Source organism: Desarmillaria tabescens, assembly GCF_030435595.1.
Source record: "Desarmillaria tabescens strain CCBAS 213 chromosome Unknown EV420scaffold_34, whole genome shotgun sequence".
Classification (NCBI taxonomy): domain Eukaryota; kingdom Fungi; phylum Basidiomycota; class Agaricomycetes; order Agaricales; family Physalacriaceae; genus Desarmillaria; species Desarmillaria tabescens.
This window is the reverse complement of record NW_026848333.1, coordinates 460910-482583: the sequence shown is the minus strand read 5'-3', so window position 1 is coordinate 482583 and position 21674 is coordinate 460910. Positions and strand designations below refer to the sequence as shown.

The 21674-nt window shown below is 45.1% G+C and overlaps 3 protein-coding genes across 3 annotated transcripts; 2 read left to right on the top strand and 1 right to left on the bottom strand.

Annotated features, from left to right (window-relative positions):
- Nucleotides 1-871: 871 nt before the first annotated feature.
- EV420DRAFT_1312172 (uncharacterized protein) lies at nucleotides 872-2907 on the bottom strand. Its single transcript, XM_060468590.1, has 2 exons — nucleotides 2730-2907; nucleotides 872-2680 (listed from the first exon to the last, which is right to left on the bottom strand). The coding sequence occupies exon 2, from the start codon at nucleotides 2637-2639 to the stop codon at nucleotides 1083-1085; it is 1557 nt and encodes a 518-aa protein (XP_060327594.1). The 5' UTR covers nucleotides 2640-2680; nucleotides 2730-2907; the 3' UTR covers nucleotides 872-1082.
- Nucleotides 2908-3649: 742 nt separating this feature from the next.
- EV420DRAFT_1482647 (uncharacterized protein) lies at nucleotides 3650-7584 on the top strand (the record flags this gene model as incomplete). The annotated part of the gene is made up of 21 exons (XM_060469915.1): nucleotides 3650-3727; nucleotides 3824-3933; nucleotides 3983-4535; nucleotides 4709-4900; nucleotides 5072-5107; nucleotides 5239-5303; nucleotides 5358-5411; nucleotides 5495-5544; nucleotides 5660-5729; nucleotides 5828-5849; nucleotides 5943-5957; nucleotides 6017-6051; nucleotides 6106-6185; nucleotides 6402-6476; nucleotides 6553-6628; nucleotides 6736-6758; nucleotides 6855-6886; nucleotides 6933-6943; nucleotides 6986-7080; nucleotides 7204-7232; nucleotides 7312-7584. The coding sequence occupies 21 exons, from the start codon at nucleotides 3650-3652 to the stop codon at nucleotides 7582-7584; spliced, it is 1974 nt and encodes a 657-aa protein (XP_060327593.1).
- Nucleotides 7585-8293: 709 nt separating this feature from the next.
- EV420DRAFT_1561728 (uncharacterized protein) lies at nucleotides 8294-11553 on the top strand. Its single transcript, XM_060473873.1, has 13 exons — nucleotides 8294-8507; nucleotides 8560-8699; nucleotides 8752-8908; nucleotides 8965-9192; nucleotides 9246-9482; nucleotides 9539-9576; nucleotides 9635-9702; nucleotides 9759-9838; nucleotides 9898-10017; nucleotides 10064-10455; nucleotides 10505-10704; nucleotides 10763-11152; nucleotides 11212-11553. The coding sequence occupies exons 1-13, from the start codon at nucleotides 8376-8378 to the stop codon at nucleotides 11502-11504; spliced, it is 2475 nt and encodes an 824-aa protein (XP_060327592.1). The 5' UTR covers nucleotides 8294-8375; the 3' UTR covers nucleotides 11505-11553.
- Nucleotides 11554-21674: the final 10121 nt, after the last annotated feature.

The window sequence follows — 21674 nt, the reverse complement described above, 5'->3', positions numbered from 1 at the left end:
AACTTAGTTTGGAACATGCCAGTAGATATCCTTCTTCTGAAAGGTATGGCTGTTCTTCTCTTCAAGTTCTCGATGCGTGCTGACGAATGTAGGGTACGAATACCTGGCTCGGTATAATATGGGAGACGATAACGTTCCGTACGACCCCAGCTGAGTGCGCTGTCAAGCGGTTTTGGTGAATGGGCCGTGGATTGAGATTTCCAATGTTTCGCGCGGAGTGCAAGATGGTATCTTCGAGTTACCGTACGCGAAGTATGTCGTAGAGATGGGGCTTGAAGTCGGTTGCTTCTCCTGGTATCGTGATCGAGTCGTACTGATGATGCTACAGGTGTGATGGCAAGTCGGCCAGAGCAAGGGTAAGTTTATATTACATTTTGCAAGCAGATCGGAGCTGATGATTGATTGCGATTACAGGACGGCTGATACGCCTGGGTTTGGGACGCTGTTGTATAATCTGCACCCTGATCACAGCACATAATGTAGTCGTGTACTGTAGTTGGCCTGAAAGAATATATTTTCAAAGAACTTGGTCTTTGCACCGAAGCTGGGTTTCCGTTTCGTACAGATCAATATTGTCCCTCGGAGAAATGGACATGCATCTTCAGGAAAGCCGGACAACGTCATCCCACTGAGCTCGCTGATTACGGTGACGGACAATCTCCTTTATGTGTTACCTATTCTCAAGGGCGTGCAGATCCTGCTTCTGTCCAACAGTGGCAAGTCAGGCTTAGCTCGTAGTTTACAGCATGAGGACTTTTAAAGACGATGCGCATGCGGTGTCAATCTGGACCGTCCGTATACTAATGCCAGAAATGTGCGATCACTTCACGACTAAGCATGATCACGAAACGTAAACGGAACGGCTCACGAAATCGACAAAAAAACACATCTACATTGCCTACGCTACTGAGGGAAAGCATCAGATGACACGTACATAAACAGAAAGCAAGCAAGGACACAGATAGCCGTCGTGGCCAATCTGACGTCGTTTTCCTGCTTGCCGGCAACTTCACCCCTAGGTATACTAGTTCGAGTCTAGCCGTGATCACTCTCGAACACTTTTCCTTCTCGTAAGTTGCCATTTACCAAAGCGATATCTTCATACCACGCTTCCTCAGACCATTGACCCGAGAAAGTGTGTTCGCCTCGAGCTCGCCTCCATGTCGAATACCTATAACAACAGACTCCAGAACTGTCGCTCGCCTTTCGATCACATCCATCACGGCGCCCTCGTCAACATCGCCTGACCAGACGAGTTGCAAATGTTCCATATACTGCAGTACCCCCGGAGTATCAAGTTCTTCAATAAACTTCGGAGTGATGAGCTCCGTGTTGGTCCGTTCGACGATGGATAATCGTCTGAGGCTTGGAACGGTTCGAAGGAGGGAGAGTAAAGCGGTACAGGTGATGTAAAATGTGGTAAGAATAAGCTCTGTGAAATCGGGGGAGTGAGTGAGATCGGGGATATTTTCAAGGATGAGGGTGTATCCATTTGGATCTAAAGGCTCAGATTCAATGAGCTCTAGAGAAATGAGCTGTGGTATTTTCATCCCTCTGGGAGAATCGCCTGGTGAGAATTGTGATGACCATTCTATGGCCGAATCATGGAGAATAAGTTTGCGGAGGGGTGTATTGATGATATCACGAAAAGCCATCCGGCATCTTTGTAGCGTAGCAGTTGTGGTGTTAGGAAAGCCGTCTGGAAATGATAGGTAATGCATGTAGTCTGCAAGGTGAATGTCGACGATCTGGTTGCGTTGTAAACGGAAAGGCGTACGCCTCAAACCGCGCAGGGCGAGTTTAAGAGTATGCAATTTTGGAGTGCGCGAAAACAGATTGATAAGTTGGCCATGAGGGCAATAAGAAGGTGACAAGGAATGGCCGGAGAGATCAAGATATTCCAGTTCAGGAAGTTCCAAGCCCGGAGTCGCGTGAAACGCTTGCGCAAGGGTGCTATTATTGAAATCGATGGAGATGCGGTGTAGATACAATTGATCCATGGAATTGTGGAGGTGAAATAAGGAGTCAAAAATATTATTGCCCCGGGCCTCCTGGAGGATATTATGGGTTGCAGAAGAAACCTGGAGGTTTAACAGAGGCTTCCCAGACCACTTTTCGCGTCGAGCTAAGAGGTCGTTGAAGTATGATGGAGAGGTATCATGACCAGCATGAATGAATGTGGATGTCCACAGTTGAGAGAGGGATACACAGATGTCGTGCCAGTATGCGCAGACAGAGGATAGGTAATTCGGGGTTGCGAATATAAGCGGCATTTCGCCACACTCGGTAAATGGGTTGTACGAGATAGAGAGACAAGCGCACTCAAATATGATTTGGAGTATGTCTCGGGGAATTGTACGGATAGGAGCAAGTAGGGTTCTGGATCTTTGGATACGATCAGCGAGAGATTGTCGAACGTCTTCAAGCTTTTCCAAGGCGGTTTTCAACTGAAGAATTTCGACGTCACATTTGGCAAGTTTTGTCTGCCAGCTGGAGATGGTGCTGGAGCAGATATCTGCCTCTGATTCGCTGATCTGTGCGCCGCAGCAAAGATACGCATCGGTATCGAAATGGAGGGAAGAAACGTGAGTATCTAGCGAGTGGCCGCAGTTGTCGCAGAGTGTTATGTAGGGCGGCATTTCGGCGATCGTTCTGAAGTCTGGATAGCGTAGGAACAGAGCTGAGAGTAGTGGTCAGAAGTCGAATGAAGGTCGCTCAAGGAAGCTTACGGTGAAAATTGCAAGATTGAGGATACTCAAACAATGTGCCTCGGGATGGTATGATCAAGCGCCAAAAATAATTTGAACACGATACTGGTCTATTCCTGTTCAGCGTAAACTGACAAGATATTGGTAGAGATCGAAATTAGATGGATGATCGATGGAAGGAAACCAACTAGGATGTGGCTGTGCAAGTCCAACTAACCCGCTTTGGGATAGTGATTTATCACTGATTATCACCGCCAGTACACGCTCCTATATTCCAATCTTTTCTATAGCATTTTAGTCACCTGCCACTGGATGAAATTCGACAGAATCGTTACCACAGCAAAAATATGTCGGCTTTTCCGACTCATTTTGGGTCAAAATGTTATATATTATCCCTCATACTTTCGCGAACTCAGGTCGGTCTACCGCACTCCATATAGAGTTGCTGCCACAGTGGTGGTTACACTGAAGGATACCAACGTTGGCAAGCGGAGTTCGATAGGTATCGCAGATCTGAGATCACACGTGTAGTGCGTGGTGTTGTTAAAAATAGATGTAAGTTCGTGTGGAGACGATGTGGCTATGCTGTTCGATCCTCGACCACCATCACCACGACTACATCCTTGCTCCTCGACGCCCTCGTTGTGACTTCACACCTGTGTCACGAAGAATCTTACTCCCAACCTCTTTCAATGTTTCATCAGTATAGGAGAATACAACCAACCGTGACACCGACCAGCCCTTCAGCAATTCGGGCTCGCTAGCTTCTCGTTCTCGCCGCGTTGAAGGATTGGTATTGCTTCTTGTACCGTGGTAGTGGGGTACGTGGGACAATTTGGGATGTATGGTGCATGTTTCATGCTGGACGTAAGGATGCTTCTGACTCTAGGTTCTGTAGTATTTCGCTCGACGTTTTGTGCTGGGACATGCAGGGCTCGGCAATGACTGGGACACTCGCTATGATTTACCGGATTTCTATGCCAAGTGCCATGGGATACAACCGAATGCCTTTCGCCCTCGTACGTGATTCCAGCATTCAGATCGGCCTCCATTTCACCGTGTTCTAGTAGCGGCTGGCCTGTGAATGGCATATACAATTTAGATAACACCCCAAGTGTCCCGAAATCGATGTTGGAGACAGTAACGAGGACAACGTAACCGAGCATAGGACAAGGTCGCGGTTGTTAACCCTGGAAATATATGCCATGGAGTTTAATTTCGTTAGGTGCGCTATACGTTCTGCGCCTCTTGGCCGATTCTGACGCCTCTTCTAGTGCTCCTGAACTGAATGCTGCAATGAGGATAATCTTCAACTCTCTTGCTCCTCAAGCCTTCCTCCTGACCCTCAGTTTTCCCGTTTTCCTCGATATTGCCGTTCGCCCAAACCTGTACCAGCTCGTAGTACGTTTCCACCAGTACTACTGGCTAGCGGCTACTTTCAAGTCACGATACTCCCCCATTTCGTCAATAACACACGCGAAACGAGTTGCCGCTTTTCCATTACCAAGGGTCTCTGACCCTCTACGCGTGACCGTCGCTTCAATATTCGCCATGCCAGTCCTAGCTACCTATGCTGGGTTGTCGACGACACGGTCAATGAAGCGCGCTCGAATAGTGCAATGGCAAGAATCGATTCGACACGTCCAAAGGATGTGCCTGAAGGTGTTCAGAGAGCACCGTCCAGGAACCTTGAGGAGTGCCGGCCCCGCATCTTCGTGCTACAACTGTTCGGCTTCACTGGTCTCCATGACACAAGAAGAAGGCGGGTCCTGTATATGCACCACGCTGGTCGTCGGTAGTCTCGTCAGCATTGTCAGCCACTGGCTGGTGTGAAGGAGGGGCTACCGCATCACAGTCATATCAGGGTTGAACTTTGCATGCCATATCGGCACCAGTAAGTCCGTTATTCGACGGGGACCTCGTTCAGCCCTTCTGACATTTTCCCAATCTTCCAATTTCCAAAGCGCTCAAAATTTCACACCCAGATTTGCTGGGCATAGCCTCGTCATGCCGTTATTGTTGCCTGGTCTAGATGGAGCCGAGACTCATGCGGGTGGGTATTCATACAGGCGCAACTTGGACTCTGCTCTTCATTCCGCCTCTTCCTCTCCTCGATTCTCTCCCTTTCGTTCTCTCTTGCCTTGACTCCTATCCTCGAGAGCATGTTCTTCTCACTGTTTAGCATGCATTCAGTGAGTCTAGCATCGCTGTTCTTGTCCGTCCCCTCACCATTGAGCTCTACGACTCCAAATCTCGTGATCGACATGACTTTCCTTTTGACACGGGCCGGTTTCCTGATTCCTGTTCCTGACAGTCACCTCCACGGCGTCGAGCTTCTCGGCAGCTATGATAGGTGCCTCTAGAAAGGCGACATTGCTGCTAGCACGGCAAACAAAGAGGTAAGCTTGTAAGCACCTCTTTGTTGAACAACGGTTAACCGTTACTTGACCTAGCCTTAGATTATCACATAAAGCCCATGGTGGGTTCTTCTCCGTATGACTACATTCATTCATTCTCCGACACCGTTTAGTATCCTTCTCGAGCTATACTTGTAACACGACGTCGAGGTTTCTGGCTCAAGTACAGTAAAGAAAGGTAGGCTTATTCTTATTCCTTTATTGAACGATAGCTAACTAAATCTTTACCCAGGTCTAACGATATTTATGCCATTCAAAATGGGGCCTTGTCGCGTTATACACCCTGGTAAGTCCGCAGCCGAAGTTTTTATTTTCTCCAAGCTAATCATTACCTTAGCGATAAGTACTGTAATGTCAATACAATACAAGTCGACGCTGTTCAAATCTAGAACGAAGCCATGAAGATAGCCAGGTGGAGAGTAAGTTACTAACATTGCACTTTGTATTCCTTTGTTCATGCCGTTGGTCCTAAGTCGATCCGTGCATGTCATGAATCAGTTGTTTCTATGGCTGCGCGACCTTCATGTGATCAAGACGGGGTGAAATTGAACGTCAAACGAAGATATCACGGTCGTCAGTGTGAAATATTAATGGGTGGACTGAAGTAAGCCAACCGCATTTTTCCTCCTTTGCCTTGACTGAAAATCTGCAGGTTCTTTGCTTCGTGTTCCTTGGACTATGCACAAGTTGACCTAGCTTTAGATTTCTTGGTGTCGAACTCATGGTGAGCTCATTTCGTATGCTTACTTTTGTTCCCTTCTTCCTGATTGTGTTCAAAGATTGACGTGGTAATGCTGCATCGGGGTTTAAGCATTAGGGCAGCAAGGAAAAGGTAAGCATATTCGTACCCGTTTCTCTTGTTCCTTCACATCTGACTGACGTTTTACCCAGCTTTGTTTTTCTTGGGGGTTTTCTATCACGTACAGGTAAGCCTGTAGCCGAACGCTTGGCGTTTTCTTCAAGCTAACGATTATCTCAAGTATTCCACATCATTTGAATGCTAAGGATTCGGAGCTCGAAAGGATCGTCAGTGGGGATAGTGGCAGGTTGGCAATTGTAGGTGAGTTCCCAACATTTTGCTATGTCTCCCCTTTCTCAAGTTTCCAGCTCTCCTCGCCAAGATATACTTACTCGACCACCCGCTGGTAACAAGGCTCCCTACACCATTCGAACGTAAAACGATGGTAGCGCAGCAGCTGGCACGCGAAATGGTTACACGTTGACTGATGTAAGCCAACCGGGTTTCCTCCCCTTCGCCTCGACTCAAAATATGCAGGTCACTATTCGACATTCGGTGAGGCATTTTCCGTTGCTTTGGGGATCAACGATCTCTGGCAGATGCTCGAGCGTGGTAAGACTAGGTGCACGAGGTATTCATCTATTCTTGTTATCACAACTGGTTTTTTCTGCTGACCGCTGCTCTTTAGGACCAACTTTGCACATCCCACTCGTTCGGTATTCACAGCTGCAATATCCGTATAATAAAGACAAGAGCCCTCTACGGTGTGAAGCAAAGATAACAATGCTGTTAGTGGGAAGTGCTAACGAGCAGACGACCTGAGGTTAGTCGCCTACCTTCTTCGAGCCCTACCTTGACTGAAACTCCACAGGATTTCTGTTAGGAACACCAGAGGTATGCTCGGTCCTTTCGATCGTCTTGTTTGATTACTGACAAGGGACATCGCAGATACGTTATAAAAACCGGGATTACTTATTCTGCATGTACTAGGTATGCACCATTGTCGTGATTGTTTGAACTCGGTACTGACCGAGCACATTAGTTTGAAAATGAACTATATGTTTGCAGTCTAATAAACAGTAAGTCTGCCCATCGTTATTAACGAGCTTACGCTGATGTAGGATACGACTAGAAGAATTTTTGAGCGGTGCCACGCTGCCAGTCTCGAAGACTAGGGAAAAATCACGGCAAATTTACAGGGCTGTCGATAAAGCACGTCAGTTTTGCGAACCTTACAAAAAGGTTTTGCTGGGTGCGGGGTTCCTGTCGGCATTGTTATTCTGCCATGGAAGCTAAGACTGTACAAAGCTCTAAACAAGACCATTAGAGGGGGTTATAGGCGCAAGCCTCGCGGTTGTTGCACTCTCAGTAAGCTCGTTCTTGTGCCTTGACGTTCACGCTAACAAGGTCTGATAAACTTAAATAGAGTGTATTCATATATGTACAGAGAATACAGAGTGAAGGAACTAGCATCGGGCATGCGTGCACTGAAGGACATGCGCGGACCAGAGTGAGGTGGACGAGGGGAAGAGGAGCGCGGAAAGAGATGCCCGAAGACGTGTACATGGGAGGGAGGCATGCGGAGATGCACGCGGGAGAGAGACATGTCCGAAAGCGCGCGTGGGAAGGGAGTGGACATAGCAGAGGGTGGTTGTGGGATGGCCTGGTTGTGACTGAAGGAAGAAAAGGGAAGATGGCGTGGCGAGGACGGAGGTGGTAATTTGAGGAAAGAAGCACAACGAGACGATGCGAGCAAGGTCCTATGTGCCCCACTATCACAGTACAAAAAGCGATGCCATTGAACCCTTCAGCGCAGCGAGAAAGAGAAGTCAGCGAGCCCGAGTTGGCAGAGGGCTGGTCCATGTGATGATGTGATGGTTGTATTCCTATGTTGATCCAAAGGGGGTTGAGAGTGAGATTCTTTGTAGTGGGGGCATCGAGCACCAGTCTTGCGATGATGATTGAGGATCAAAAAAGCCCCAGCACAGCCATATCATACACGAAAAGAAGTACCAGAATTCCGTCCTGGAAACTGAGTCCTGGAAAGGCGGGTGGTCTGTAATTGGACCAACCCTTACGCGTCTCTTACCACACCCACGATGTCTGCTGTTTTTCCACGTATCTGCTTCGCTTGGTATCGTGATGCCTGATACATCCTGCGCTGATCTTCGTGCATCTCTGAGTCGATTATTCATACTTCAGCTCAGCTGTTCTGCACAGGCAAGGAGCTGTGTATATCCCTACATGCTGTCTTGTCAATCATCGATTCATCCGTCGAAGCTAGATTCTTCTTTCGTCGAGCTTTTCCAACCCAATAATTTCTAAGCTTTTCAAGGCACGAACATCCTGCTCGCGCTTCTCGACAGATATATCTTTCCTAGGCCCGTCACGCGATCCACAGCAAGATGACGGCACTGCTGTATAGTCTTGATAGACGCCAAGATATAAATTAGGACCGGGGCTGTACATACGCATCGCCCTTTCTTCCTTCCCACTACCACCACCACAGATATGCCTCGCATTTTCAACATCGACCAATTGATTCAGGGAGCCAAGCTTGCTGCTGCTGCAGGCGAGATGGTTCCATTCCCGTATGTCAAAGGTGCTGCGCAATGCGCAGTGATTATTCTGGAGGCAATTGAGGTACGTGCCGTCGATCGCTGCTGTACCTCGTGCCATTGAAAAAGAGTTTTAGAAAGCTGGAAAGAATGACAACGACCTTCAGGAACTGGCGGAAGATATCGGGGCGACTATGTGCATCGTTAAAGAAACCATCGAGGCACACGGGGTTGCAAGTGCGACGCATTTTCATGATGTGTGCGCGGAATTCCAGACGTGAGCAAATATGTGCCCACCATCTAGCCTCCATTGAGGACATTCCTTGCAGATATCTCGAGAATTTACTTTCGAAGCTTAACACCACACAACATAACCTGGAGGGAAGACGGTTTAAACGCTTCCTCAAAGCCCTGAAGGCAAAGAGCGTTTCAGATACTATCGATGGGTACAAGCAACGGATGAACAAGATCAAGTCGGATTACATTGTAAGCACTGGCCCTGGTGCCCATAGATACACATCTGACTCACCAGTTCTCTAAAGGTTTCCGGTATTACTAACTTGCAGTTAGGGATGCCTGAGGTGCGAGATGATTTGAGCACCAGAATCACTGAGGCTACGGAGACGTCACGTTTACGGATCACATCCACCATTGAATCTCGATCTGATCACATCGTAGGTGAGATACAGAATCTGCGAGCCATTCAAAGTGAGCAGATGTCTCAGATCTGTATGAAACTTCAGGATAGGAATGGATATTATAAAGGAGAGGTATGCTGTCATTGTATTCTACTTGGAAGACAAATAACATAACCTATTGGAAGGTCCGAGATCTTGCTCCAGGGGATATTAACCTCATCAAGTTGTTTTGTCCATGGTGTCATGCTGTCCATTGCCAGGACATGCGTCATTGCCAGGACATGCGTCATTGCTGGGCAGCTAGTCATTACCAGTCCATTCATGATCACCAGGATGGCCACTGCGAAGTCAAGAACAGTAATAAAATTAAGTTAATTCGCATATACCAGCCATCAACTGATAACAGCAGAGACATAATACAAGTAAGTGCCCCATATCATGCCATAGTGGTAATGCCTAGTAATGACTTGTATTCTAGAAACTTGATCATGATATTAATCTCTTCATCAAACCCAAGTTTGCTTTCTGTATCTGTCTAGTTGACTAAACACTGACCTTTTGACTGTCTATGCAGGCATCCAAATATTGCCCAAGTCTTTGGTGTATGTAGGTCACTAAATCTTCCAGCAATTATATTCCATGGTGAGTGTCCTGGTCATTCCTGTCTTTAATCTGCCACAGCTCGCTCATGTGGGTAGGTGCAATGCGAGTCTCTGTCTATGAATATTTGAGAAGTATGATATCTGCAAAGGATATCATACCATTCTATGTTGAATTTGTAAAGTGTCTTCTTTACCTATGTTCAGAGTGGTGTGACTAACCTCCTATCATAAATAGCTTCATGATATGGAGGTATACCATACATCTCTGTGGATACCTGAATACTCATTCTTTAAGTCACTCTCAGATCATTTGAAAAGGTACTATCCATCTTGCAAACCAGAAAGCAAAGCAGATGTAAGAGATTCTGTTAATGCACCTTCTGTATACTAATCACTCTTAGGAAACTGACACCTACATCAATGAACATGGAAAACTTGTTATTGCAACAATATCTGAAAGCTACTTCCTAGGATTTCCAATCAGCTCCTCAATTGATTATGTGGCACTTCGCTATCAAATCTTTGTTACCATTGGTTATTGTATAAGGGCCTACTCATCATTACAGAAGAGGGATATATTGCCTCTCTATCAGATTCTCTGGGACTATGCTTTCCAATCTCAGATCATTTATCCAAGTCAGGAATGTCAACCTTATGCACCAGGTAGTATATTAGCCTTGCATGGACAGACTTTGGTTGGGAGAATCCAGAGTAGATTGGATGAATGGGTCATAGAGTGGTGGCCTTCTTATGAGTGCACTGTGGAGAGATTTAGTTTATCATTGAAGGACAGGTTTGTCACCTTATTGACCATATTTGGCCTGCTAATGGTTAACTGTCAGTGAATCAATCACTGTGGATCCTTTTACTCCTCTGAAGGAAGAAAACACTATTCCTTTATTATATCCTGGGACAAAGTCATATCATATTACAGTCTACCCACATTCAAGCCTTGAGATCTCATATTCATGGATTGCACAGGCTTCCTACCTTCACTCCAGATATTGTGTAGATGATGATGAGGAGGACCTAGATCTGATAAGTGAGCATCTTGATTTATGTTGGCTGTGAAACAGCAATCAGCTAATGTACATGCCTAGATGGAGCCTTTTGCATTAGCCTCATTCCAGAGGATAAGCATAACTGTTGCTTTTGTCTTAGTAATACATTTATGGCAGAAGAGCCACATACACTCTCATTATTAATAAGGCCTCCCATCATCAATAATCAGACCAACAAAATATCCTGGCCTGTCCTCTCTTGGCTCTATGACACAGATTTGGAAATTTCACAAAAGGAAGCAGAGGAACAGTTTAATTTCAAGGCTGAATTTATCTATCATACACAACAGTTGAGTGCATCAGTGCTAACAGCTATACCAGAGTTGAATGCAGAGTATGGATTCAATCCTGCATGTAGAGGTAGAGATATATGTGAGCATTATGGACTGCCATTTATGGAGATCATTGACATGTCTTCACCTGTGGAAGGTGAGTAGATTTAAGTGTAATGATTGTTGCCATTCACTGATGAATGTGCACTGCAACAGAATTGATGACAAGTGATGTTGTATCTGATGCTTTTGCACCTGTGTCAATCATTTCAGATGGCACATATCAGATCTTGCATGAAGAGGCCAGTTCTCCACAGGGAAATGATGTAGATGCAGCCATGGGGACAGTCAAGGAAGTGCATGTTGATGAAGCACTGACCAAGGTGGAAATCACTACTGTCTTGCAGCAGGACAGGCAATACAGCTGCTCAGAGTTATTCATCATGATCTTAGTAACTGCTATCAGCACTCTTCTGCTGTCCTTCATTGTTCAGGCTTACTTACAATAGATGTGTATATATAATACCTAGATACTTTGTTCTTACTGTTGATAATGAGTACTACTTGTTGACTCTATTTGTTAGCCATCAAATCATCAAACAATGTCAAATAAGGAGTTGCCACTTGCACTTTGGTGGGTCAACTACAATGTAGGCAATGTCAGGTTTAATGAGCAGGTAACTGATTTAGATAGTCACAGAGTGAGGAGCTATGAGTTGGGTAGATTAAACCTTAGCCAAAGCTGGGGTTTAGGCCAGCTGAGGCTCTACTTAAATACACTTTGAGTATGCTAATAATAGTACACTACTGGACCATAACCATGCAGTAAACAATGAGAATTGTGTGGAGTCTGTATGTCGCAGTGACAACGTGTAGGTCAAGTGTTGACAATGTGTGAACTGTCCTAGCACTTAGATATACTGATAAGATAAAGATAAGTGCTGAAGGATAAGATATGAAAAAGAAAAGACAAATCATAACATTACCCCCTTCTTAAGACTCATTCATCCTGAATGATCCTGTGGACTTGTTGAAGATACTATATGTCACTCTCATCCTCTGTTTCCACTGGTAAGTTTGTGAATTTCTCAGAGTTAGGAGTTTCTAAGGCTCGGGAGCAATATGAGGACTCATAATTGTCACTCTTGGTTGGAGCCCATTTTTTAAGCCATTCATCCAGCTCTCACAGCTCCTTGGTGTTGAGTTTGTACTTGATTACCTGGAAGTATGGTTTTCCATCTGAGGCTGGTGCATTTATGACAGGAGCGAGACGTTCAGGATGTGAGCAGAAGGAGGACTTGAAAAAGTTTGATGGTGGGTAAATTGTTCCTTGGTCTGAGTCAAAAGAGGTAATGATATCCCATGGCAGTTCTTGAAAACCATTGAGCACATTATATGGATTTGGGATCTGTGGGTCAGGTTCTCCCTTTCTGGACTTGAGTACTTGGATATGGGCTTCGTATTCATTGACTAAACTCTTTGTGTTTCCTAGATTCACCTGTGTTACCCAGGAGTTTTCCTTGGTAGGGTACCCCTTCCATTTGATCAAGTAGTCTGTGATGGTCTTTTGGTTTCATCCTCTTCCCACTTTTTGATCTCTTTCTCCCACTATTTCCTCCACTTCATATTCTTCTTTATTGTCGATAAGCTCTGGAGGTGGTCTTTCTGGTTGGGATTGATTAGGATAAGCCAGGGGCATGTATGGCATCAATAGGGATTCATTGAAACAACTGTGGATCTTCCATCCCTTCAGTAGTTTTAGCTCATAGGATGATGTGCCCTTCTTTGCAATGATCTCAAAGGGGCTGACTCATTTATTGTCAAGCTTTTTCTTAGGTCATGGAAGTGAAAGGTGGGTTGTCTTGAGCCACACTTTGTCTCTGGGCTGATACTCCACTGCTTTTCCCTTGTGTTTGTCATAGGCCTTTTTCATCTTTTCCACTGCTTTCTCTAGTGCTCTCGCTGTCTGTTTATGGGTCTCCTGCATGTCGGTTACAAACTTCTCCACTGCTGGCACTTCGCTAACAATCTGGTTTTTGACCATGGTTTGTCTGTCTCTCCCAAAGTTTACCTTGTATGATGAATACCCCATGGTGGAGTGTTTTTGATTGTTATGCATAAATGCTGCCAGAGGCAACCACTCCACCCAGTCATCTTGTTGATAGTTCACAAACATCCTGAAGTATTTGTTGATTTGTTGATTGGCTTGCTCTGTCTGTCCATTGGTTTGTGGGTGATAGGCCATAGAGGGGTTTCCTTGGATATTCACCATAGCATATAGGTCTTTCATGAACTTGGATATGGATACTGTTCCTCGGTCTGAGATGATTTTTGAGGGGAGTACTCCGTATTTGACATATACTTTGTTTCATAGAATCTTGGCTCATCCTAGGGAGGATAGCTCTTTTGTACAGGGGACTGGGATGATTGCTTTTGACAATTGGTCCACTATGACTAGTATTGTGTTGCACCCTTGTGAGTCTGGGAGTCTGGTAATCATGTCTACTGTGATGTGATCCCAAGGTTTGGTTGGGATTTCATTGGGGTGTAGTGGTGCCTTCTTTTGCTGTGTATTGTTCTTTGTGCATTGACAAGTTTTGCACCCTTTGATGTACTTTTCCACTTCTCTCTTCATCTTTGGCCACCAGTAATCATGGAGAACTAACTCCTTCATCTTCTCGATTCCTGGGTGTCCTGCTGTTACATGATCATGTTTCTGTGTGATAATCTCACCTTGCAACTCTCAATTCCTTGGAACATAGATGTGTCCATCATAATACAGCAGGTCGTTATTTTTGGTGACTCCTTTCTCATGGTTAAGGGATGTGGCTATCTCTTGATCCCATTGTCCAGGATTGCAAGTTGCTTGGCGAATCTTTGCGTGTATCTTCTCCTTGATGGGCATGATCAGTGCCCTAAATACCTCCAGTTTTAACAGGACTATGTCTCTGTTATCCTCCTTTCCTTGTTCATGATCCACTCTCCTGCTTAGCAAATCTGCCTTGCAATTGGAAGTGCCTGGCTTGTGATGCAGCATGAACTGATACTCTGCTAGTTCCGTTACCCATCGCACTTGTCTGTGATTGAGCTTCTGGGGTTTATGGAAATATTGAAGGTTCAAATGATCCATCCAGATCTCAAAATCTTGTTGTGTGCCCATCAAGTAGTGTCACCAGTCTTCTAGTGCAATCATTATTGCCAAGAGCTCTTTGTCATAAGTAAATCTCATAGTTATGTTCTGTAGTGGATAGGGATTTGGACATGAACACTACTGGCCTCCACTTCCCTTCTTGTTCTTGGGATAATACCACCCCTATGGCTCCTTCACTTGCATCTACCTCTACTTGAAATTTTCCTTCATCATTGGATATGGCAAGTATCACACCTTCCTCAACTTGCTTCTTTATTGCTGTGAAGGTTTCCTGTTGTGCCTTTCCCCACTTCCATTCTACTTTTCCAGTTAACATCATCAGCGGTTTGACTATCTTGCTGTAGTGCCATATAAACCATCGATAAAAGTTGGCAAACTCTAAGAAAGATTGTAAATCTTTTTTCTTAGATGGGGTCAGCCAATCTAAGAGTCCTGCAATTTTAACAGGGTCCATTTTGATTGATCCCTCGCTTATGATGACTCTTAGGTATTCTGTCTCTTCCACCTCGAATTTGCACTTTTCTGCTTTCAGAAACAGTTTGTTCTTTTGCGACCTTCATAGTACTTTCTTTACTAAGCAGCAATATTCTGTTTTGTCCTTGGTAGCTATTAGGATATCATTCAAGTACACTGTTGATGAGCCTCAAGGCTCTGTACACTCAGAATTTGCAGATTTTAGCATTATAATAAATGCCTTGTCCACTTAGCAGACTCTCACTAAGTCAATAATTGCAGTTGCAGCAATACCCACTTTTACTGCCAAATATCCTTCCCAACTCGTATTCCACATCAATATGCGCCACTTCATTATTGCCACCAGGCACCTGATTGCAGATCTCATGGAATTAGGACCATCATTGATCACTCAGCACAGCCATTGCTGACATCAGCATCAAGCATCACTTAATAGAATGCCACCACCAAAGTACCTATTCCACAGCAAAAGACTTAATACCATGACCTTTCCACCAGTTTTACTAAGGCTGTTACAACACCAAGACAATGCCACATGCATCTACTTCAGTGTACTACCTTCAGTGTACTTTGCTGCAGCAACACAGCAGCCCAAGAGTCCGTATGTCAGCAGAATTCTTTCTGATCACTAAGTCTATATGTGGTAAAACCATGTGGGTGCTGTTACTTTAGAACTCTGGGAGCATGTGTTTTGTATCATTTCTTACCAATCTATGTACTAAGGACTTACTAAGGACTTGTTTCAAGTATTCTAAAATTATTACCGGACTTGCAGTATAAAAGCTAGTGTAGTAGTAGTTGCTAGAGACAAGTTACTGGACACACTAGTTATCACACATGTTATCAACCACCATCACTGCTTGTACTCACTAGGAGACAGACAATAACAGCATAGTCACTCTGAGTCATACTCTCTGTCATGGCTTTTCTTCTAATGGTATTGGTGTATGCTCATATTGTGCCAATACACAGAATTTGGTGTCCACAACTCACTTTTATCTTTTATTCTGCCAGCATCATTTCACTTTCACCAGCCAGCATCGTTTTACCAGCTTTCACTTTCTACATTGCCATTGTTTCACCCCAGTTCAGCTCAGTACAGTTATGTCCCCATGTGGACACAGATTAGGATCGTCAGTCACAGCATTTGGTATCTTGCCATCAGTTTCAGTATAAGATCACCAGTCTTGGTATTTGTTATCTTGCTGTCAGTTTCAGAATAGGATAGTCTCCATGTAGATTCAGGATCAGTATAAGTTTCGTTTTGCTGTCATTAACCTCAGTATAGTTTCAGTATCAGCCTCACCCAGTCTCAGTCATCATTTGCCATGCTAGTCTCTCATCATATTTCTGCCAGCCAGTCTCTCTTCGCTTTACCACCAGTTTCTTGAGTACAGTCTTTGTCCCTTGCCGTCATGGTATTTGTTATCTTGCCAAATGGTATTTCTCTTTGATGGCATTTCCATTAATTCTGCCAATTCCACCCATGGCTTTTACTAGTTAATTGCCATCACTTTGTTAACGGCTTGCCGGTATTCCCAGTTAGACTGGATTCCATTCCTTCTCATCTATCGAGACCTTTCCCAGCTTACAGCCAACATTTTCTAGTACTCGATCGTTAAGGGTACTACTTCGCTAACTGAAAAGTTGCAGTGTATACTTGCATTCTTGAGGAATTCATCGCATGGAGGTGCACCGAAACACTCGCACAACAACAAAGGCTTTATTGCTGCTACATGCCATTTGCCATGAACTCCTCTAGAGTTTTGGTTTTTGCCATTGCCATGGAAGTTTAGGCTCATCAGTGGGCAGCAAGTAAGGCTCAGGTGACTCAGTCCCATTGGGATTGGAACTCCTTTCAGCAGATCACGCAGTTGGAATGCCTGCCTCTGTGATTCCATAATTCTTGGGTCCATCTCCCCTGATGATGTGCTCGGTAACAGTGAGTGACTAAAGGCTAGTGAATGGATATGAACACCACAAACACCAAACCCTCTATTACTCTACACAAATCACCAAATATATTGAATTCGGGCGTTTTGAGTACGATAGAAGCACTGTACAGACTTCAATAATCAAGGGAAGTTGTTATAAAGATGTTTATTCGTTACTAGTGAGCTATACAAAGGTACTACTCGCACTAGTGGGGTTGTTAAGACACAATTGAATGTAATAGTGACTTGTTTGGAGCTACTGCACTCGCTCTGACTGAAACTGCTTTGAACTAGTGGCTCTCTTGGCCCTATACTGCTTCCTACAAGTGATAGACACTTGACTAGTGGCACTCTTGGCCTAAGAATAATACTTTAAACTTCGAGAAACTCACTTCAACTAACTTCGAAACACTCTGAGCCTATGCAGGGCGCAACAGTGGACTCTAAAACACTTCTATTCACTCAATACTATGGGTAACTTAGCGACTAGTTGCTGCTTTGTCAAGGTTAAGCACAAAAGCCTTTAATTGGGGCACTAGTTACTGACTAGTAGGTCACAATCGTGGGGATGGCTTGCCTACCTGCATGTGCACCTACTCTACTACTTATATACTGACTAGTAAGGTACAATCGAAGTATAAATAAACTGGATAAAGGGGTATTATTGGTAAGAATTTCTTGGCTAGTCACGAGTAAATGGTGAATGATCATGCAATAAGCGGTCTAGAGGTAGTTTCTTGCTTACTAGTGGGCCCAGGAACTCCGCGAGTGGTCCGCTTCTGCACCCTCGGCCCAACAGTGCTCCACTAGTGTCATGGATAAGCTCCGAGTCCAGTGTTCGTGCCTGTAGCAGCTGTTTGATCGTGATCGAAGGCAGAGCCCAGCTATACTAGTGCTGATCGTAATAGATCTCAATCACACTCGTCAGATCTAGGCCGCTTTGCTTCTTTTGCTAGTTTATTTCTAAGTCCCATTAGAGACTGCCACATGACTAGTCGACCTGTCTTAGGCATTCCTGCTCAGATCGTTTCACTAGTGACTATACTTTCATGAGATCTGTGTATTCTGCCTCTTGTTGGATGCTCTTGTAGCTACCCTTGTCTACTAGTGATCGTTATTTACTGACTCGTACTAGTATTCGAGGTACTAGTCATGCTGGCTTATAGGTTTGACCCACTAGTGGTATCATGCCTAAGTCCTGGCTCGACTAGTAGCTTCCTGGCCTGACTATCAGCTCGAAGCCTCTGCTATAGTCCTCTAGTTATGACTAGTCTGAGATAGATATGCACTAGTATTATTACAAAATCACAAAATCAAGGTGTGAACGCATGACTAGCATATCACCAAGAAGGAGGCTGAGGCTTGATACCACTCCATGTTGAGCAGTCTGCGCACAAATTGTTGTGGAGAAAGCTGGGGACAGGGACCTAGAATGGTAAGATCCTCCATCTGAGTCTCTACTGTTGTCAACTCCTGTGAGCGTGTCTTGGTATGCTTGGAGCGCTGACTGGTAGAAACTTCTGGTACAGGGGTCAGGGTTTTCTTTGGTCTATGATGTCAGGACGAGATCATCGATGGAACCACCACATCAGATAAAGTCCACAAAATCCCTTTCTTCTTCATGCTCACTTGGGAGTTCTGGCTGTCTAGCGAAAGGTGTGAAGCCTGCAGTTGAGTGGTTGGATCCTGGTATGGACTCTATGATGTCAACTGATCCAGATCAACTGGAGTGTGAGGATGGGATGGGTGTGATGGGTCTTCCTGTTAAGCACTAACTCTAATCTAAACCAAGGCTGATCTCTATCCTGTCACTCGCGTTCGGTGATTCAGTGTTAGAGAGGCGTTGGTAGATTGCGAGGAGTTAGGCATCACTTTATAGCAAAAGCAAGGAGCTTGTAAGAGTTAGGAGTATATAACCTTAGCCAAAGCTGGGGTCTAAGGCCACAGCATAGGCTAGCTTAAATACATGTTAGACTCGTACTAAGAATAGTATCTACAAGGGCACGTGCAAGGAGAAGTGTGCCTTTCAACGAATGAGGAGTGAGGACACTAAAAGAAGTGTACTCCTGACGAATGAGAGTAAAGAGCACATATCACCTGCATCTGCACAGGACTCCGTCTGAATAGGCTGCATCCTGCAGACTGCCCTCGACTGGCGGTTGACTCTCGCCCAACTACTAAGAAGCATGATGCCATCAAGAGAAGTGTGATGGCACATGCGGGTCATCGATCATCTGAGGTGTGGCAGCTGTGAACTGGGGTGATGGCAATCAGGTGAACAGGTAGGGAGTGTGCCGGCGGAATATCATGGGTCCAAGAGATAAGATAGGCAGGTCCAGGGTTCTGAGAGATAAGGATAAGATAAGATAAGGAAAATAGGGGTAACATCATAATAATACCCCCTGACTAAGACTGTCATCCTGACAGTCCTTTAGACGTTGTTGCGACTGCAGCCTATTTACGCATGTAATTTTGCAATCTAACATGTTTTACATGCATACTGAGATATAGTGAGTGAGCGGACTAAAACTACGCATCGACACTAAGGCTACGCGGTGCAATGATATGGAATATAACTTATGGCATAAGAAGCAATGGGATTCTAAACAGGACTTAGTCACAGCACTGTACCTGATGGGCATGCATGATGAGGAGGCCAAACCCTATACCCAATGCCTTAGGCTTTAACTTACAAGCACACTCGTGGGAGCTAGATAAAACCTTGAAGATTGCAGTGACACTGAGAATACTTAGCGCGCTCGCTAACTGTGACGTGTCGTACCTGAAAATCCGGGGAAATCCTTAAGCGAGATGACAGATATCACCGGCACGAACTTGGGCAATGGGCTTTGGCCGAAGTCCGCAAGCCCGTGTTCCATTGTTCTGAGTCCCATTGTTAGAAGCCTCACTTGTTGCCGTGTCTATGAGAAGCCTCTGTGAATCCAAGAAAGAAGTCTTGAACGACATACGCCAGGACTGATAGTTCCGGGCACCTAGACCTGTCAGTCGCTAGAGAACAAGCCCACGGGTGCCAGGAGAGCACCTCTTGGCATGCATTTAGCGAGCTCACTATAGAAATGAGACTAAAACTGGGAAGTCCAACTCGGATGCTCAGTAAGGCGGCGGTGGCAATGTGCTATGCATGTAGGAGTCTGGGTACTGCACGACGTTTGTAATTCTAATTCCCCTGTAGTATAAGTAGGCTGGTTACAGTAGGTAGAGGCCAAGTTTTGAGCCCCCGAGTTCCCATGCACATGTTGAAGGCGGTACCGTAACAAAGGACCAGTTTGTGACTTTGAGCTGTGCATAGAATTAGCGAGCTCACTCAGAGAAATACGAGATACCCTTTTGATAAGACTTTTGAGAACTTAGTCAGAGTGAATACGAATCAGTGATGCTGTTTCTGTTCTGTTAAGTGTGATAAGTCTGTTCGGAGAATGTGTTGAAGTGGAAATCTGAGTTCTGTTCTGTTCTGTTCTGTTCTATTCTGTTTCAGTCTGTTCCATGTCAGTTCTGTTCGAAGTTCCGTTTCTGAATCTGTTTCCGAGCGCTTCTGAAGTGTTCTTGAGTTGAGATAACCTGCTGGAGTTAGTTGGAGAACCCCTACATACAGTTGTGTAGCAAGCGGGCTAAGTCAGTGCTTACCTGTGGTGTTCTTTTAGCGAGCTCACTAAAGTTTCAGCATGTATTGCCTCTGTTTCTGTCGGGATCAGTGTCCCTTGTGTATTATAACTCAAATTGGCCTTGAAGGTTGTGTCGTGCCAGTGAACAACCTTCCTGTAAAAAGTTCCTAGACTTAGGAATTCATTAGAGAAAGCTTAGCTTCGCTAAGAGTGCTGAGAATAAGAGAAAATCTTCGAGATATTGAAGTATAGTTGGATCGCATTAGAAATAATCGCTCCCCCTAGAACTTACGAGGGTGATTGTAGTTTGTGTAGTTGTGTGAGTGTGTGTGTGGGTTTTTGAGGTTCACCTTTTAGCCCGCTCACTATTCCACAGGTGCCCACAGCCAGCCTCTTCAACGTCCTCATCAATCTTCCTGCAGAGGGATTCAATTGAAGGAGTCAATGGTGGATTCCATATCCGATTCATAGTCCTTGGTTTGTTCCCAAGCAGACATGCCCTGTTCTTCTAGAAGGAAGCTAGGGTCAGTCTGAGTCATTAGAGGAGACATGGAACACTCATCTTCGAAGACATCTTCATCCGTGTCCGATGAATAAAAGCCCTGCTCATTGGAGAATAATGGATCGGTATGATTCCCGCTGGGGATTGCAAAGAAAGTTGAGCTCTCGGTTGAAGAGCCAGGGGATGATATGGTTATACATTCCCCTTTGTTTTCCAAGTGTCACAAATCGTGATCCCATACACGGTCTTCCTTGTTCTCGTATTCCTTGACGAGTTCTTCGGCATTGGCAAGATTGCTCCTCTTGACCCAAGTAGCTTCCTCCACTGGGTACCCTTTCCATTTGACCAAATATTCCATTATGGTCCTCCGGCTGTGTCCTCGGCCGATGATACGGTCGCAGTCCTGAAGTAGTTCTTCTACTTCATATTCTTCTTCACCTTCCATGAGTTCTGGCTCGGGTGGCAGAGGTTTTTCCTGGTTGGAAAACTCCAGGGGGACGTATGGAGTTAGGTATCGTTCGTTGAACTTGTTGTGGATCTTCCACCCTGGCAGTAGCTTTAATTCATATGTGGAGGGCCCCTTCTTGGAGACTACTTCAAAGGGGCTGACACATTTGTTGCCTAGCTTTTTTGCTGGTCGGGGGAGGTGAAGGTTGGTTGAGTCCAACCAGACTTTATCTCCTGGTTGATACTCCTGCACAGGGCGAGTGTGTTTGTCATAAGCCTTTCTCATAACTTCGACGGCTTTATTCAAAGAGTCTTCCGCTTGCTTGCATACTCTCTGGAGGCTTTCGACGAAGTCAGTTACTGATGGTGTTTCTGACTGCCTCACTGCGGATGGGCAAATTTCCCCATCTAGTCCAAAGATGATTTTGATGGGAGAAAAGCCCATTGCAGAGTGTTGGTGGTTGTTGTGAGTGAATGCTGCCCACTGCAGCCATTCACTCCAGTCATCCTGTTTGTGGTTAATGAAGACTCAAAGGTATTTCTCGAGT

Coding starts and splice junctions, on each gene's coding strand:
- EV420DRAFT_1312172 (XM_060468590.1), bottom strand. CDS start 2,639: ATGCCGCCCTACATAACACTCTGCGACAACTGCGGCCACTCGCTAGAT.
- EV420DRAFT_1561728 (XM_060473873.1), top strand. CDS start 8,376: ATGCCTCGCATTTTCAACATCGACCAATTGATTCAGGGAGCCAAGCTT. Junction 8,700..8,751: donor GTGTGCGCGGAATTCCAGAC/GTGAGCAAATAT, acceptor CATTCCTTGCAG/ATATCTCGAGAATTTACTTT. Junction 8,909..8,964: donor AGATCAAGTCGGATTACATT/GTAAGCACTGGC, acceptor AGTTCTCTAAAG/GTTTCCGGTATTACTAACTT.